This window comes from Ammospiza caudacuta, chromosome 12 (genome assembly GCF_027887145.1).
Source record: "Ammospiza caudacuta isolate bAmmCau1 chromosome 12, bAmmCau1.pri, whole genome shotgun sequence".
NCBI classification, from domain to species: domain Eukaryota; kingdom Metazoa; phylum Chordata; class Aves; order Passeriformes; family Passerellidae; genus Ammospiza; species Ammospiza caudacuta.
In genome coordinates, this window is record NC_080604.1 from 13451826 (window position 1) to 13468930 (window position 17105).

At 56.9% G+C, this 17105-nt stretch overlaps 2 protein-coding genes across 2 annotated transcripts in view; one reads left to right on the plus strand and one right to left on the minus strand.

Annotated features, from left to right (window-relative positions):
- SETD5 (SET domain containing 5) overlaps positions 1-1683 on the plus strand; it is a 63972-nt gene extending 62289 nt beyond the window's left edge. The window contains exons 23-24 of the mRNA XM_058812854.1: positions 548-621; positions 799-1683. Of these exons, the coding sequence (XP_058668837.1) occupies positions 548-621; positions 799-1395 (671 nt within the window). The 3' untranslated portion in view covers positions 1396-1683. The remainder of the gene's footprint in view (positions 1-547; positions 622-798) is intronic.
- A 3413-nt stretch (positions 1684-5096) lies between these two features.
- On the minus strand, positions 5097-16264 carry LHFPL4 (LHFPL tetraspan subfamily member 4). Its single transcript, XM_058813078.1, has 4 exons — positions 15847-16264; positions 6539-6775; positions 6354-6370; positions 5097-6027 (listed from the first exon to the last, which is right to left on the minus strand). The coding sequence occupies exons 1-4, from the start codon at positions 16250-16252 to the stop codon at positions 6019-6021; spliced, it is 669 nt and encodes a 222-aa protein (XP_058669061.1). The 5' UTR covers positions 16253-16264; the 3' UTR covers positions 5097-6018.
- Positions 16265-17105: the final 841 nt, after the last annotated feature.

Below are 17105 nucleotides of genomic sequence, written 5' to 3' on the forward strand. Positions count from 1 at the left end.
GCTCAGTTGGCTTATAAACCATAGTCCCCAAAATGGCAGCATGGGATGTCTGTCTTTGGAAGCATCTGGATCTGCCTTTGAGGAAAGGCCACCACAGGATCCTGCTGACAGCCCTCTGAATGGGGCAGTTTTGTCTCCTGAGATGTAACTGTATCCAGTGTGGATTCCTGTAACCAAGACTGAGTGAAAAATTAGCGAGTCCCTAGAAACCATCTTCTGCCTCTCATACACTGAAGAGCCAGCCAGGGGAGCCCTGGCTGTATCTGTGCATTATCTCCAGGTGTGGTCATTCAGACAGGCTGGTCCAAGGCAGCTTGGCTTTGTGATAAACCAGAGCACACTGGTGTGAGGGGAGTGGCCACCCTTACACATGTGGCTCTTCCCACATGTTAAGGTTTCCCAGTTGTCTTATGCTGGGTTTCTTCAGTTTCTGAAATGGTGGTGGCTGGGGAGGCTGGAACACAAGGGCTGGACTGTGCAGTGTCATGTGAAGGGAGCTGCTGTGGCCTCAGTGGGGTGAGGTTTAACATCTGCCTGTACATTGCAGATGCAGCAGAAGGAGACACTCCAGAAGCCCACAAAGGACCAGCAGTTTACAGTCCTTCTCGATACAGCTACCAGGTAAATGCTTTCATATCTTACCTGCCATTCTGAAATAAAGCTTTTATAAGGAGGGAAACAGTGCTTAGCTGCCATTGTTCACAGTGCTGCACTAAGCACCTTAGGATGAGAAGCAGGTAGGAAACGGAGAAGTCAGCCTGATGTGCATTTTCCTTTTTTCCCGCATGCCTCGTTCAGCTGCTGCAGTCTGACAGTCCCCAGGCAGAATCCCAGACCCTGCTCCAGCAGAACTCCTCCCCGTACAGAGGGCACCTCGCGTCTCCTGGATACAGCTACCGGGCAGCAGCACAGAGGACAGGACACAGCCTGTCCCACGCTTCCTCGGAAACATCCCTCTCCTCCACCTCATATTCCAGCCCTGCCCACTCGGTCTCCACAGACTCCTCTGCCCTGTTTGCAGGGAATTCGGGGTATTTCAGCAGCCAGCAGCACTCTGGCAGCGTCAGCAGCAGCCTCCTGAGGAAGAGCTGCCCTGCGGCTGCCAGCCCGGCACAGCAGCCAGCTGTGGACTCTCTGTGCTCGGAGTCGGGCTCCCAGCCCTGCCCAGGCGTGTCGGGCTCTTCCTCCGCTCCCCAAAGTGCTCGCTCACTACAGTCAGACTTGCGGACTATCAGCCTGCCGAGCTCGGGCCAGTCTGTGCTCTACCAGGGCTCCCGGGGCGCAGTCATTTCCAGTGCACAACACTATCCGCACCGCGGGGGAGGCAGTGTCCATCAGTACAGACTGCAGCAGCTTCAAGGTTCTGGAGTAAAGACTCAAACAGGACTTTCCTAGGGCTGCCTGGACTTCAGGAGGACAAAACTGCCCATAGCTCCTTCCAGTCACCCCTGGAAGTGGCTCCTGGGCTGGTGTTGAAAGCTTGCACCTGATGCTGGGGTGCCAGGGGTCAAGAGGCTGAGGTCGAAAATGCACGGGTGAGATTTGTGAGCAGTATTGGCCTCTGGCCTGGTAGGAGAACACAGATTTCTCTGAGGCAGAGACTGTAGCAAAGCAGTTCCCTGACATGTGGGTACATTGCAAAAACAAAAAGAAACAAACAGAAAAGAAAAAAAAAAAAGAAAATGGTTCAAGTGCAATGACTGTGGCACAGCCTCTGTCTCTGGTCCGTGCCCATGGCCACAGTCACACATGCAGCACGGACACAGTTGTGAATTCAAAAGCAGTTTAAAGGAAACGTTGGGGGAAGTTAACTCCAATCTCTTTATAGGTCAGGTTCTCAGTGCGTTCTGGGGAGGGCTTTAATCCGTTACGATCATTCCAGTCACAAGCAGACGAGCGCACACGGCTGCCTTTGGGCTTGGGTCGCCACTGCCGCCGCCGGGGCTTTTCCAGGACGGGAGAGTCTCCGCAAATGCAAACAGCACGGGGGGGTTGGAGCGTGTGCCTGTGGCTGCAGAGGATCCGGGGTGCGCTGTCCTGCACTGCTTCATTGCAGGTCTGTGGTGAACGAGTGTTTTTGAGGTCGCTTAAGGAGTCTGTGAACAGGAGCGCGGCCGGGGCTGTGCTGCCGCGCCGGGGCTCTCTGGCTGTGGTGTGCGACGCACAGGGGATGGCCAGGGGCCTGAGCAGTCAAGTGATGCTGCGGCACACGGGGGGCTGCAAGGGGCAATGGTGGGGTGGAGGGCGGGCACCCCGGTCTGTGCTGAGCCAGAGGCTCTCCAGGCAGTGCCATGTGGGTCTTTGCCAGCCGCTGTCACCCGCCGAGCGTGGCAGGAGAGCCAGCCCAGACACAGTGCGCTGTGTGTTCAATTCCATACGATTGCCAGCTTCTTTCTCACTTGTTTACTGTAATATCGGGCGTGTTTTTATTTATCTAATTTTATATTCAGTTATAACCATAGTAGGTTAGCTAATATATGACAGGTGTCATCCCTGGTGCTGCAGTGGAACTTCTCCTTCTCTTGGATAACAATGCTGTGAGTCTGTCTCCCCTCTCCTTGCAGATGCACAGTCTTCTTCCTCTTTTTTTAGGACTGTTACAGATTTCTCTAATCACAATTGAAATCAGGTGTTTGTTCAGCCTAGGGGAGACTTTTAAAATATTGAAACAAAGAGTAGCTTTCTCACACTGTCTGGCTGTGAGCGTGTTGGGATGGAACTTGTCACCCCGCAGTTGGGTGTCTGTATACTGTATAACATAGGTGTAAACTTCACTCGGCTTAGCCCTGGAGGTGCAGCCTCCCCTTTCGTGCTCTGAGCAGCACGGGGCAGACGGGCTCTGCCCTGCCAGGCGGCGGGAGGGGGCCGGGGGGCCCTGCCCAGAGGCTCCAGTACCTTCGGGCGCAGCAGGGGGGCAGGAGGGAGGGACCCTGGAAAGCTCTAGGAAAGGTGGGGGCTGTAGCTTCTTACTCTAGTGGAGTTTTTACACCATGCTGTAACATTTGAACTTTCACAAGAGATGTAATAATTTTGATAATAAAAATACTTAACTTGAAAGCTAGTATTGCTGCATTTCTTACCACCTTGAGCACTGGTGCCCAGGACGTACGGCAAGAGGGTGAGGGCATGTAAGTCTCTTCCCTGTCTCCTGCAGGGTGAGCAAATCCTTGCAGGAGCAGCCTTGCAGATCTCCCTGCTGCCTTCTGCCAGGTGAAGCTGGGAGCTGCTGTGGGAGCTGCTGTTCCTTAGGAAATTCCCTGAGCTTCTGGCTGGGGTTGTGGGATTTTTGGCTCTGCTGCTGCTGTTCTTCTTGCCCAAGCTCATTTGGGGAGGAGATGGATTTGGAGGATGTCTCCTGCACCCACTGCACCTGCTTTAAAACCTGTTTTCTGGTTTCCAGGGTTTTCATACTGCTTGCCTTTTCCTTAGGAAGCCTGACAAGGGCTGAGCCTGGTGTGGGGCCTTCCAGGTGTGTCTGCAAGTGCTGGTTTGAGGTGCCCACGGCTTCTGGTCTTCAACTGCCCTCACTTGTGAGAATGTTGCCCCTGACACTGTGGGACAGCATCTATCATGGTTCATGTCCCTTTGTGTCCCCCAAAAGAGTGGCTCCATATCCAGGACTCTTTCTCTAAAAGCAGCTGTGAGTAGCACCAACCCTGCTCTTCTGCCATGTGCAGGGCTCACCTGGGCTGTGAGTGTGTCCCACACCATGGGAGCCAGACCTGGCCAAAGCTCTCTGCAAGTCCCAAAGCTCCCCATGTTGCCCTCACACAGCCTGGAATGCTCTCCCCACTCTTCTACCAGAGCATGCCATTAAACTGACTGGCCATGTAGTTTTTTTCCATCCAGACACTGGAATTTTATGAATTTCAGGAGTTTTTTGATTAATTTCATGGATTTTCCTATCAGTCTGTGTTAGTCAGTGAGCTGACAAACCACTCATCGTGCACTGTAGACAGACAGAAGGGACAGGTTCAAAGGCTCCTTGGGATGGATGGGATCCTGCTCCACCCGCTGCTTTGTCTGTGGGACAGACCCTTTTTGGGGACTCCCTCTGGCCAGAGCCCCTCCTCGTGTGCCAGCCCATGTGGGCAGAGGCTCAGCTCCACAGGCTGCAGGGTCAGCCCCCCACCACACCTCAAGACCCTCACAGGGGCTTCTCTGGCCTCCCACCTCCTTTGGTGATGGCCAGGAAGAACCCATCCCAACCCTCCCCACAACACAGGGCTCCGAGCTCATCTGGTTTGAATTATATTTTTCAATAAGGTTTTGTGAAACACTGTATCAAACTTTGTACTAAAATACAGATATATTACAGCTACTGTATTCCTTTCTCCACTGATTTTCTTGGTTTGTTTTTCCAATTCATCTGGCAACAGCACTCTCAAGCTGGCAAGACCCGGGCGCTGTGAGTTCCTGTTGACCTGGTTCTGGGGGGCAGCTGTCAGAGGGACGTGGGCACCGCTGGGCTCATGGTGGCGGAGGGCACTGGCAGGAGTGCTGGCACGCACTCCATCCCGGGTGGCTTGGGCTCCCAGATGGTGTTTCGGCACAGCTCCATCCCCCACCGCCACCCGCAGGGCCTTAGGGCACCACTTACCTGCTCCAGCCCGCCCCTGGTGCGTGTGAGGCGCTGGGTCCCGCAGAGCCCTTCCTGCCATCCCCCAGAGCCTCCACGCTGCGTGGCCCCATCCCAGGACCGCGGTCCCACTCTGCTCCCTGCTCCCACTCGCCTGCTCCCTGGCCTTGCTCAGTGTCTCGGTCCAGCCCTGCCAGGGCTCCAACAAGCCCCTGGCCCTGCCCTGGGCCCTGCAAGGAGCCCCAGCTGCTCGCACTGAGACACGGCCAGTGCCGAGGACTTTATTGCATTGCGAGGGCGGTGGTGACCCAAGCCCCTGTGGCCAGGGGAAGCCCGCACACACGCTGGCCTGGCCAGCAGAGCCACAGCCGGGCTGCAGCCACCCGTGCCGGTGTCGGCTCTCGGGTGCCGTGTGCGGGCCTCGGAGGCCGCCGGCGCTGCCCGGGGCAGCAGCCACGGGCTCCCCGCACGCCATCACCGCGGGCCGGCGAGGTACAGCCAGGAGGCCGGGTGGGTACAGGAGCGCTCGGGTACACCCGGCCGTGCCGTGCGGCAGGGAAAGCCTTGCTGTCACCAGTGGAGATAAAGCACCGTATGGGGATGGGGAGGGAAGGCGTTTGGCAACAGCCCGCGGCCGGCTCGGGGAGGGGTCTTGGCGGGAGGGTCCTCCTGTGCCCGCCCGGGGGTTTTGCATGTTCAGCTGCTCCCACTTACCAGGGCTTACATTCAACGGCGGCGCGAGTCGGGTGTCCCACGGCCGGCAGCAGCGAGGCCCCTGCGGTCCCCGTGCTGAGGGGAGCGAGCAGCAGCCTGCGGCCCCAGCCACGCACCAGGAAACACCGTGTCCTGGGCTGGACTCCCGGGGCGGGGGGAGAGGGGGCTCGAGTCACTTTACCCTGTTTAGAGAATATGAATTTACATGTAAAAGTAGGGGTTGGGCCCCATCTCGGCCACCGGGTCCCCTGGCTGTGGAGACAGGATCACGGAGCTGTACAAAATGGGAGTGGGGAGGGGTCCGGGACCCGGAGCAGCCGGCACGGGGCGTCACTGGGTGCACGTTCGGGTGGGAGGCAGCAGGTCAGGAGTCCTGGGGATGTAGAAATCTGTTAAAAACTCCAAGACTGTTTTTTCCTTGAAACAAAACCGCAGCTGGATTCTGTTCTTGAACAAAGCGGGTTTGAGGCATCCTCCCCCGGCGGCGGCCCGCAGGCAGCGGTGGGTACGGAGCTGGCAGGGTGCGTGGGATGGCGGTGCCGGCGTGGACATGGAGGTGGCCATGGATGCGGCGGGCGGCTGGCGCATCCCTGGCACGGGCACCGGGGCCCGGAGGGCGGCGCGGGACGCGGTGTGGCCGCTGGCAGCAAATGAAGGGCAGGACAGGGAGGGAGCAGCCCAGGCTGCCGGCCATGGGAAGAGGGTCCTGCTGCGGATGGTCGGCCTTATATCCTCTGCAGGGAAAGCACAGCAGGTTGGGGATGGACTTGGGCTGCTCTTACTGCACCATCGTGCTACTTGCATGTGCCAGGCATATGCCTGTCCCCATTGCTGCCACCCTGTCTCTGCTGCCTCCCTTCCCCATTGCCCCCAGCCCTGCTGCCTGCACAGCCAGGGTCCCCCATCCCATCCCATCCCATCCCATCCCATCCCATCCCATCCCATCCCATCCCATCCCATCCCATCCCATCCCATCCCACATCACACAGACACCAAACACAGTCACACCCAGAGACACCACAGAGGGACAGGGGACAAGACAGTGACACTCATGGCTTACCGCAGTGCCAACAAAATCTGTGGAAACAGAAGAGAGAGAGGTCAGGCAGGGCAGAGGCTCAGCAGCTCCCTCCCACCCTGCCCAGCCTGGCTTGCCTTGTAGGTGCCAGTTAAGCCCACAGGACCCTTGCCAGGCTGCCAGAGGGGCCAATCCCCCCCCAGGCTGCTCCCACCCACGGTGCTGACCTTTGCTCTCTGTCTTGAGCTCCTCGTGCAGCAGGTCGTTCTGCCGGTTGCCGAGAACAAAGGCCAGGAAGGAGAGGATGAGGGCGTTGAGGATGCCGATGATGGCCAGGATGTAAGCCCAGCGTACAGAGCAGTCGCCCAGGGAGTACTTCCCTGTCTTCTCCCCACACATGTCCCGTATGGTCTCTGCATCCCAGCCATCGGGAAAGATCATGCAGCCCAGCACCAGGCAGAGCGCTGCAAGAGGGAGAGGAGGGGGAAGCATCAGAGACAATGGAGTGGCAGTGCTGGTGCTGAGCCCCCCAGTCAGTATGTGAGTGCAGCCCATGCATGAGCCCCCCAGTGCTGGTGCTGAGCCCCCCAATCGGTATGTGAGTGCAGCCCATGTCTGGCAGAGAGCCCACCTTGGCCCCACGACAGCCCAGCAATGTGGCAGGTGACAGCCACCACTACCTCAGGAGCCCCAGGGATTTTGGCTGTCCCAAACCTGGCCCACGCACAAATAGGACTTCAGGCTCTTGGTTTCTACCAGCATCAGCCACAGGATCGGCGGCTGCCCACGGGCTTTCCTCATCACTACAAGCTCCCTGCACGTGGGCAGGAGCTACCGGTGCACTGTGGGCAGGGATGCTGCCTGTGGAGAGGACTGGCATCCCCAGGAGCCCCCACACCTGAGCACCCCACATCTGCAAGCACCACTCCCAGAGGGGTCACCTTCCCAGCAGGCCTCCACCCAGCACACTCTGTGCTGAGCAAGGAGACATCAGGGAACACGGGGATGGAAATGCCAAGACAAAGCCTGTGACTATCAAGGTAAGGAAGTGACTTTTTCTGACTACAGCAAGTACAAAAGCTCCTCACCCCATATCAGCTGGAAAAGCTAAAAATAGTAATGATGTTGGTTGCAGTGCCCTGCAGGCACTTTTACCCTGAGTTAAGGAAGAAACAAGAGGTTTGTGCCCACACCAGTAAGAAGTTCTCTCTCCATCCCTTTCAGCAAACACCCTGCAGGCAGGCAGCTGGCGGTCTGGCATGAGCTTTCTGGGTGCTGGCATGTGTTTTGCACTCCTTTCTATGGGAAGGGAAATCCCAGGAGGGAGGCAAATGCCTGCAGGGCATCACACTGCACCCAGGAAAGGACAGGGACGCTGGCACATAATGTCATGCAGCAGCTGCTGCCTGGTCTCTGACTCCTCCACACACATAAACCCCTTTGGTACAAGTGTCTGTGGACAGTGGCAAGCCCTGCATGCTGATTTACTGCAGTGCACAGCCCTCGTGCCACCCCAGCACCACACAGAGCCAAGCTGTGTCTCCAGAACATCATCACCAGGGACTCCCAGCCAAGCACAGCCTGTCTGGGACTGGGCCAACCCAAAACTATCCCTCTGAAGGAAACCCAGTCAGCACCAGCACCATGCACTGCATGGGAAATGGTGAGGAGCAGCCTGGCCTGCTGCTGACCTGGGCACCTTGGAACAGGATGGCATTAATTCAGCTGAGGGCCTGAATTAAAGGGGATCAGGTGCAGCAAACCTGTGCCAGGGATTGTTCCTGTGAAAGCAGAGATGCTAAGAGGATTTTAGGATCCCCTGAGCTCCCAGTGCAGTGCAGCTGTGAAACAAGCTAAGGTGCTCTGTGACAATCCCCACCAAGGGGTGGGTTTACCCCCACAGCACTGCTCAGGCTGGCACAACCCAGCCTGGAAATGGGCACAGTTGTAAGAAATCTGCTGAAATCATAGAGGAGGAGGAAAGGACTACAGGTACACAGTGAGGCTGAGGGAAAGCACAGAAAGCAGCAGCTCCAGCTGCCTGGGTGGGCAGCACACCTCAGCAACAGCCACTCTGGGCCCAAAGGAGAACAGTGGCTGTGCCCAAGACAGTAGGCAATTATGAGTTTAAAAGTCAGGCACCAATTTTACCTACACCAGCAAGGGCTTGGGCAGGCTCCCAGCCTTTGTGCACAGCCCTCAGCCAGTCCTTCACAGGAGCAGAACAGCAGCCCCTGGGTCTGTCCCTGGACTCTGCAGGCAGTGCCACATCCTCTGCATTCCTCAGCTATTATTCAGGGTAAAGGTGGGCCCAGCTGCCCAGGTAAAGCAGAAGCCTGCCAAGAGCTCATTGCTCTGAAAACAACACAGGTGAAAGGGTTTCCCAGGACATCTGCAGGTCCCAAACATGGCAGGACAGGCAGCAATGCCACGGCACTCATAGAGGACAGGAGAGAGAGGGTTTAAGGCAAAACTAGGGTGGCTCAAAAAGGTAAGGGAGACACTTGTGTGATGAATTGTCACAGCACAGTCACAGAGGACATGCAGTGATGGCCACTGCCAGGACACTGCCTGGCTCCAGCCTGAGTCTGCTTGTTCTGATCCCTCTCATCCCCATGTGCCTGCTCTGTACTGCACCAGGGCAAAGGGAGTCTGTGCCCTGTCCCACTGAGCAGTTGCAGGATCTCTGCCCATGCCCTCACAGTCCATTTGACAGAATTAAACAACAAATTTACCACTGGGCAGAGGTGTGTGCCCAAGTCACCCCACATACCCAAATGCCTCTGCCAGAGGGTGACTGGCCTCTTCCCAGAAACCCCTCACTGCTCTGCAGCTCCCTGGAAGTGGCTGTGCTGCTCAAGGCAGGTGCTCTCCTGCTGAAGAGCAGCTCAGTGCTCTCCTCTTCCCATCTGCCACACGTGTCCCCAGCAGCAAGCTGAGTCCTCTGCTCTGTCACAAACAATTCCCTTTCCTGCACTCCCCAGGCCACCCAGTGTCCTGGAAACACCTTCCCGTGCCTGCAGCAAGGAGTGACTTTGAAAAGCAGAGCAGAAACAGGGAGGGGATCCTCACACAGTCCTTGGTGCCTCTCCAACAGGTCTGAGGGATGTGGGGTCAGGGCTCTTCCTGCCCATCCCTCTGGCACTGTTCTGCCAGCACCTACCTCCAAATGCCCCAAGCCCCCTTGCAGACCTGCAGGAAAACCTTGGGTTTTGTTTAAAATACCAAATTTCTATGCCTTGCAACCACACGAAAAACACCAGGTGATGACTCCTCTGATGAGCCACTATTAAAGAGGAAAAAAGAACCCAACTCCTGTCCATTTTGCTTTTAATTCCTGTTCTTCTGAGCGTGTGGTGCCAGTCCTCACTGTCAGTGGCACCAAGAGTGGCTGGCTGGTCTGTCACACCCTATAGCTGCCATCCTGCCCCTGGGCCCTTTCCTAGAGTTTTTCCAATTGTAAAGACAATTTTGAGAGCAGGCATTTCAGTGATCAGTGGGACACGGTGCATGCAGAGGGAGGAGATCCTGCTGGGGCTGGGGCTCTGACCCCATAAAGCTGGCATTTCTTGGCTTTACAGCTGGTTCATGGCTTCTCACTCCTCAGTGCTCCCTTGTCAAGGTCGACTAGCAACAACATTGGCATCTCAAGGGCTTTTGATATCCTCACAAAATAAATTAATCAAAGGGAATGCAATATTATGACTCAGGCTGCAACACTGGAGCAAGATATGAGCAGAAAGAGGAGGTTCCTCCTGGCAGGACAACATCTCCTGGTACAAGGTGCATTTAGCTAATTTGGACTGTCTGAGTAACTCCCATGTTTGCTGAGTACCACCTCCCCTGTCCTGAGCAGCTGTGCCTGCAGGATTAAAACCTGTTTTTTATATTACTTTTTCTGTCTAGTTTAGTCTGCAGGGGTGAATGAAAACTGGCTTTTACTGCTTCTGCTTGCCATGGGTGGAAGGAGCTCAGGACATGCCCTGCAGCTGAGATGTGACCTCCCCCAGAGCATCACACCACCACAGAACACACAAACGGGGAGATGTGAGGTAATGGGGGGAAACCAGCAATCACTGGGTCCAAAAAGAGCTTTTTAAACTGGCATGGGGACAGCACATCCAAAAACCTCAGGGAACAGGGGCTGGACTGTGTTGTTGGGGTCTAGAATGGCTGCTTCTCACCAGAAAACCTTCTGAGAGCTGAGCACCAAAAGGAAAGGGGACAAACACAGTCCCCCCTCCACCCCCTAAAAAATGAAATCCCTCAAAAATAAATCAACACTTAAGGCAGCGTGCTCTGGACGGCGAGCACCGGCCATTTACACAGACATGAGCTCCCTTCCGGCGTTTTGCTCCACAGGCTGCTTTTGTGCCAAAAAATCAGCGGGATTCAGAATAGAGTTATGAGTTTGTATGAATCAGAACTGACAGTTGCTTTATCTGGAACAACAGTTCAGGGATGTAAGCTCCAGGACACGGGCTCAGCCCCTCCCCGCGTAGCCGGGCACACCGGGAGCGGCCACGGGAGGGCCGCGCAAACCCCGCGGGGCGGCCGCGGAGCACACGGCGCTGCACGGATGCAGGGGTGGATGGGCTGCAGCCCCGCTCCTGTCCCCCCTGCACCACCTGAGCGGTAGGGGAGGGAGAGGGGAATCTTCAGGAAAGCTTTTTTGGCGGTTCAGAAGGCGGTAATTCAGCAAATGCTGAGGGGTTTAGCAGTGTGGTTATTTTTGCTGCAAGGTCAGCAGGTGGAAGTGGTTCCCGTATAGGAATACGGGCAATATTCCTCCTTTTGACAGAGAAAGGGCCTGAGCATAAACTGCAGAGTCACAGGATAGTTAAGGTTGGAAGGAACCTTTGGAGATCATTTAGTCCAACCCTCTTGCCAAGGGTGACCTAGAGCAGGTGATACAGGAACGTGTCCAGATGGGATTTGAATGACTCCAGAGACGGAGACCCCACAACCTCCCTGGGCAGTCTCACGCTCAGCAGCTGTCCCATTGCACTCCGAGCTGGTTTGCAGCAGTGGGATCTGCCTCATATTTTTTCATCAAGAATTTCAATGAATGACTTTTATATCTGTGAAAACAGTATTTTGAAACCTCTAAGTCTCTCAAAGGACTTGGATCTCCAGCAAGTCCTCTGCTGGAGGACAGTCAGGAAGATGAGCCTGTCCTGATGTGGTTCAGCAGAGCCACTACATTGCTGCCAGAACCAGGGAGGGTTTTGGGGCTGTAGCACTCACCCAGGCCAGATCCTGCCTTCCCTTGGGGCTGAGGCCACACCACCACAGAGCCCCACCATGCTCAGCCCAGCAGCTGCCAACAATTCCCTCATTACTCCTCTCCATTGATATACCAAAATCATGCCCTGCAAGGGATCCCACTGAGGCAGTGGCAAACACAGCTGAGGTGCAGAAGATGAAGCCCTGCTTAGGCACCTGCCTCTGCTCTCAGGCCTTAGAAGGGCCCATCCAAGAGGTGAGTGTAGCTCTGAAGGGAGTCCCCCAAAGCAGAAGAGAGCTCAGATGGATATGTATCACCAAATTCTCCATCAGGAAAGGGGGGTGGACATGGCACAAGCAATGCCAAAATGCCACTGATAAGGAAAAAGCTCAGCCCTAAGGCCAAGAGCATGACCCAGGTGGGAAGGCACCCCGTATGTTGTGTATCCCTAGGGGAGGGAGTGTGAAGGTCTCATCACACTGACTGCTGGACCTGGAATGCAGGGAAACACCTTGAAATGTGGCCAGCCAATTCTTCCATGCAAGCAGGATGGTGTGCTCAGCTGGCTGCCTCTTTTGACCCTCAATGGACTTTAAGTACAAAACCAAAGACCCTCTGCAAGCAGCCCTGGGTACCACTGAGGGTAATCATCCTGATGGAGGCACATGGATGCAGTGTCACACAGAACTGGCTGGGCTGTCAGAGGGGCATCACTGCTGGGCACCAGGACAACTTTGTTCGAAGCTTGGAGTTAACTCACAGGGTGAGTGTGTGTGTCTTACGCTACAGCAGAGTATTGGGGAATCAGAGGAAATGCTCAGACTCCTGGGTGGTCTGGTGGTGGTGTATTACTCTGCTCTGATTTCCTGCAGACAAATCCCAAGGGGATTTGCCAGCCTCACAGCCCATTTCTCTTCAAGCCCCATCCCATGGAACTTTCTGAAGGTGCTCCTCTGTAATTTGGAGTACTGGGGTGGCATCAGGTGCTGTCAGTCATACAGTTGTTGACATGCTCATGTGAAGGGCCCATCTCTGGTTTTATAACAGAAGGATTTAGCAAAATCTCCAGTTTTGCGTTACTGGGATTTTGAACAGGGCAGATGGCCACATTTCAATTTGCGATAAAGCAGAGTCTTTCCTCTTAATTAGATCCAGTTTCCTCCTAGGGGGGCAGTGGCTTTTGAGCTAGAGCTTTCTGTCAAGTTCTAATTAAACCCTGCCTTGATTGTTATCCACTAATTAGACATCGATGATTTTAAGTTTGTTGGTTTTTTGATTTTTTTTGAAAGAGATCCTGAATTCCTCATCCTCCTCCCCCACATCCCTGCACTTGGTTTTTCTCCTCTGAAGAGCCCATCCATGCCCACAATCAGCAGCCCTTTACTTTGCACCAGCCATCCCACAGGGATGGGGTGGGGACACCTCTGCTCCATCTCTCTGCCCATCACCTGCCTCACCTGGCTTTCACCAGTGAGCCCAAGAGACTTTGGGCCCCACAGTTGCTTCTGCTGTGGTAGTGCAAGTCCTTCTTCAGCTAAACCCTCACTGAGGCAGGAGGAATTTCCTTTCCTTCTCTGCTCCTACAGACTCTCTGCTCTGACAGAATCCTCCAACCTCCCAGCCAGGTCAATCTCTGAAGTTTGCCACCATGGTGTGCCAGAGCCTGTATCAGGCTATGTCCCTGCAGTAAATGTGGCCTATGGCACTCTCTCCATAGGTCATGGCAGCTCCTTCTCCATGCTCAGGGTAACACATCCACCTGTGGCTGCCTCAGACATTCCCAGGGAAGTTCTGCCTGACCCCTGGCAGACAAGCCTCTCTTGCTGGGACACACCACACCCCCACCTCTGCATCCAGGCCCTCTCTGACAGGAACATCAGCCTGTCCTGTAGGACAGCAGCTCTCTCAGGCTGTCCTGTCTCAGGGTAGGGTGGAGGGCCAGTCTGTTAATGGTGCCTTGGACTTTCCCCAGCAGAGAAGCCATGGAGCCATGCTGCTCTGGGAGAACTGCAAGCCAACCTGGGCTGGCTGGGCCAGAAGAGGCAGCCCATGGCCCCACTGAGCTGAGCACTCAGGGCTCTCACAAGTGCCATTGTCAGCACCCCACGTGTAATTACAAGGTGCAAAGTGTGACAAGGACAAGTCCAGAGGTGACAACAGCAAAGTGCTGTCATGGCCACCCAAACCTGAGCCAGGACAGGACAGGAGGCACTGGGGAGCAGACCCAGGGCTGCCTCCAGGGCAGTGCCCTCTGCCACACAGCTCCCTGTGCAGCAGCAGCAGCTGGGCACTCCACGCCACTTGATTAAGCTGCCGACAATCGGTAGGATTTGGGCTCTGAGCTTGCTTTAAACTGATAAATCTTCAGGATGGGGAAAATTAAAGATGAGGGAATTTACTGATAAGCCAAGGCAGCTCCAGGTCTGGCTGTGGTCCTGATCTGGGTGAGGGGAGGTCAGGCTCTCCAGCCCAAGCCAGCTGCAAGGGAAAGAGCTGGGCTAGCTGGAAGCTTCTCACACAGAGGGGCTGCATCCTTCCACATCAATGACTGGGGCCCTTCTCACAGAGGGGATGAATGGGGTCCTTCCATTAGGAATAAGGGGCGCTGTAGGTCCTTCCAGTGGAAGCTCTAGGTCTATCCACACTTAGTGGAAGCTCTAGGTCTATTCACACACTCACTTAGGGAGAGTGAGTGCTTGTCCACACCTGGTAAAACTGTGCAGGGAAGGAAGTGAAGGGTCTTGCTACCAAGGGAAGTTCAACATCATTCTTAAGGATCTTTCTCCCAAAAGGACAGACCCTGTGTGAGGACACCTTGCAAGTCTGTGCATAAGGGGATACTTGGGATCCCTTTCAATACAGGCATTAGGTCCCCTTCTGGGGAAAGGTCTGAGTTATTGACAGTGCCACTTTGAGGAGTGAGTCTGTGACGGTCTTGGGGTACATCTACAGTGGGGTTTCGTTTGTGGAGGGACCTAAGGAGGATCTATACACAGGGTTACTTTTGGTGGGGGTTAATTACTGGGTTTGAGTGGTCATGTCTGGGGAGACATCAAGGGAAATGTATGGTGTACCTCTGGGAAGCACTGGAGAGAGCTAGGAGAGGCCTGTCCTCACAGCCCTTTCATGATGCAGGAGAGAGGGGCCCTGGGTACAACATGTCTGTAAGGGGGAGCTGAAGGGTGCTTTTACAGGGATGGGGGATCCACGCATGGGCTTCTTCCCATAGTGGGGTCCCTTTAGGAGTTGAGTGTTCCCCTAAAGTGAGAATCTCTCAGGGACACCCCACATCTCTGGGGATGACGGGAGGCTAGTCCCTGATGTGAAGTGTGCTGGGTGTCTGAATCACCAGGGATTCAGGGGGCTGATCTAGTGTGTCCTAGGCCATGTTGTAGGGTGTCCCAATGCTGGTCCTTGATGGTGTGTACTGAAGTGCCCCAAGGTGAGTCCCTAACCCAGGATGTCCTGAGGGTCCAGACTGTTCAGTCTGTCCAGGTGTCTCAGGGTCGGTGCCTGTTCTGTGGTCACCTGAGGTGGGTCACTGATCCAGCTCTCTGGCTGTGTCCCAGGGAGCTTATATTTCCCTGGGGTCAGACTTTGCCTGGGGAATCCCAGGCTCCAGTGCCCCGAGCAGGTGCGACCATTCCTGGTGCCAGTGCCTGGTCTGGATGTCCCAGGAGGCTCCAGAGTGTCCTGAGGACATTTCTTGGCTGAGAAGACCCATGGCCCTACAACACTTGTACCTGTCCAGCTTCCTTGAGTGATCTCAAAGTTCCCTGTGGCCAACCTCTGCCTGGGGAGACCCAGGAGCCAGTGCCTAGAGCCAGCACCTGTTTGTGGTGCTCTGTCAGTGCCAGTGCCCGGCCTGCTTGTCCCAGGAAGGCCTGTGACGTCCTGGGGCCAGCTCCTGGCTGGGATTACCTATGGATACACAGTACACAGGAATACACCACCACCAGCCCAGCTTTCCAGAGTAGCCCTTGTGTTCCTTGTGGCCAGGAGATACCAGAGAGCCCTCGGTGCCAGTGTCCCAAACGGGTGCCCATTCCTGCCCATCTGTCAGCACTAGCACCGGCCTGGGTGTCCCAAGAAACTGTGGGGCTGGCTCCTGGATCCACGGCCCTTGGACTCAGCCCAGCTTCCTTGAGCAACCTTGCTGCTCCCCGTAGCGAGGGACCCCACTCCCACTGCCGGGGATTCCCCGGGTGCCGCACGCTCAGCGCTGCCCATTCTCCCCACCCGTCCCCGCCGCCAGGCCCGGGGCAGGCCGGTGTTCCCGGTGCCGGTGTTCCCGGTGCCGGTGTGTACCTGCCAGCAGCTGCATCCAGGCGCAGATCTTGTAGACGGTGGCGGTGTTGCAGAAGAAGAACAGGGCGAAGCAGGTGATGCAGCCCAGCGTCAGCACCATGGAGAGCAGCACGAAGAACGCGGCCGCCTGGAAGGCGCCCGAGGGGATGGTGCTGAAGTCGGTGAAGGAGCCGCGGCACGACAGCTCCCGGCCCGCCAGCCCGCTGCCCACGCAGTAGTGGAACAGCCCGAAGTACCCGGGCTTGGGCGTGTTAACGCTGTCGCCCACCCAGTAGGGCTGGATGAAGACCACCACGTTGATGATGGCGAAGCAGATGGTGAAGATGGCCCAGAGCACGCCGATGGCGCGCGAGTTCCGCACGTAGTTGTCATGGTACAGCTTGGAGGCTTCCTGCGAGGGCAGCATCCTGCCGGCCGCCGCTGCCGGAGGGCGGGAGGGGCCGGGGCGGCGGGGAGCCCGCCCGGGGTCGGCGGGGCGGGGGGGCCGCGGCCTAAGAGCGCCCGCGGGCTGCCGGGCCCTGCGACACCCGCGCCGCCATCTTGGCTGCCGCCTCTGCGCCCCGCGCGCTCCCGCCGCGCGCGCGCGGCCGCGCGCCCCCCCGCCACTGCGGAGCCGAGCCCAGCCGAGCCCGGGCTAGAACCCCGCCAGCCCCGGCCAGCCCAGCCCAGCCAGAGCCCAGCCCAGCCCGAGCCGAACCGAGACCCCCCGAGCCCGCCCCCCGGGGATCGGACCGCTCCGCCGCCTTCTGCTGCGCTCGTCTCGGTTCGGCTCGCATCCACTCGGCTTGGCTCGGCTCGGGTCGCCGGGCCCATTCCTCTCCCCCGGTCCGACAGGACCCTTCCCCCGACCGACCCCGCCCGGGGTAGCGCCGGGGCTTGGCTCCGATAAGTGCTGGAAGGTCCTCGCGGGGCTGCCTTTGGCCGGAGTGCGCCCGCAGGGAGCGCGTCCATCCCCCCGCACCCTTCACGAGGCCGGGGGAGGCCCGCGGGGTGCCGGCGTAGCCCCGGGACGGGTAGCAAACCTTCCCCACCCTCCTGGCGGGGACGGAGCAAGTCACCACTGTGGCTGCGCCCCCTCTGGGGCAGCAGGAGTCGACCCAAAATCTCTGACAGCAAGGCCAGGTACACGGCTGTGCCAGCTCAGATGTGGTGACAGGGCTGGGGTGCACAGCGTGCACCAGGCTAGGTGTGGTGGATGGCAGGGCTGGGGTAAACGGCTATGCCAGAAGTGTCACACAGGCTGTCAGCATTTGTATGCC

Excerpts from the sequence above, each read along its gene's own strand:
- LHFPL4 (XM_058813078.1), bottom strand. The coding sequence starts at position 16,252 with ATGCTGCCCTCGCAGGAAGCCTCCAAGCTGTACCATGACAACTACGTG. Across the intron at positions 6,776-15,846 it reads CTGGATGCAGCTGCTGGCAG|CGCTCTGCCTGGTGCTGGGC; the intron begins GTACACACCGGC and ends TCCCTCTTGCAG.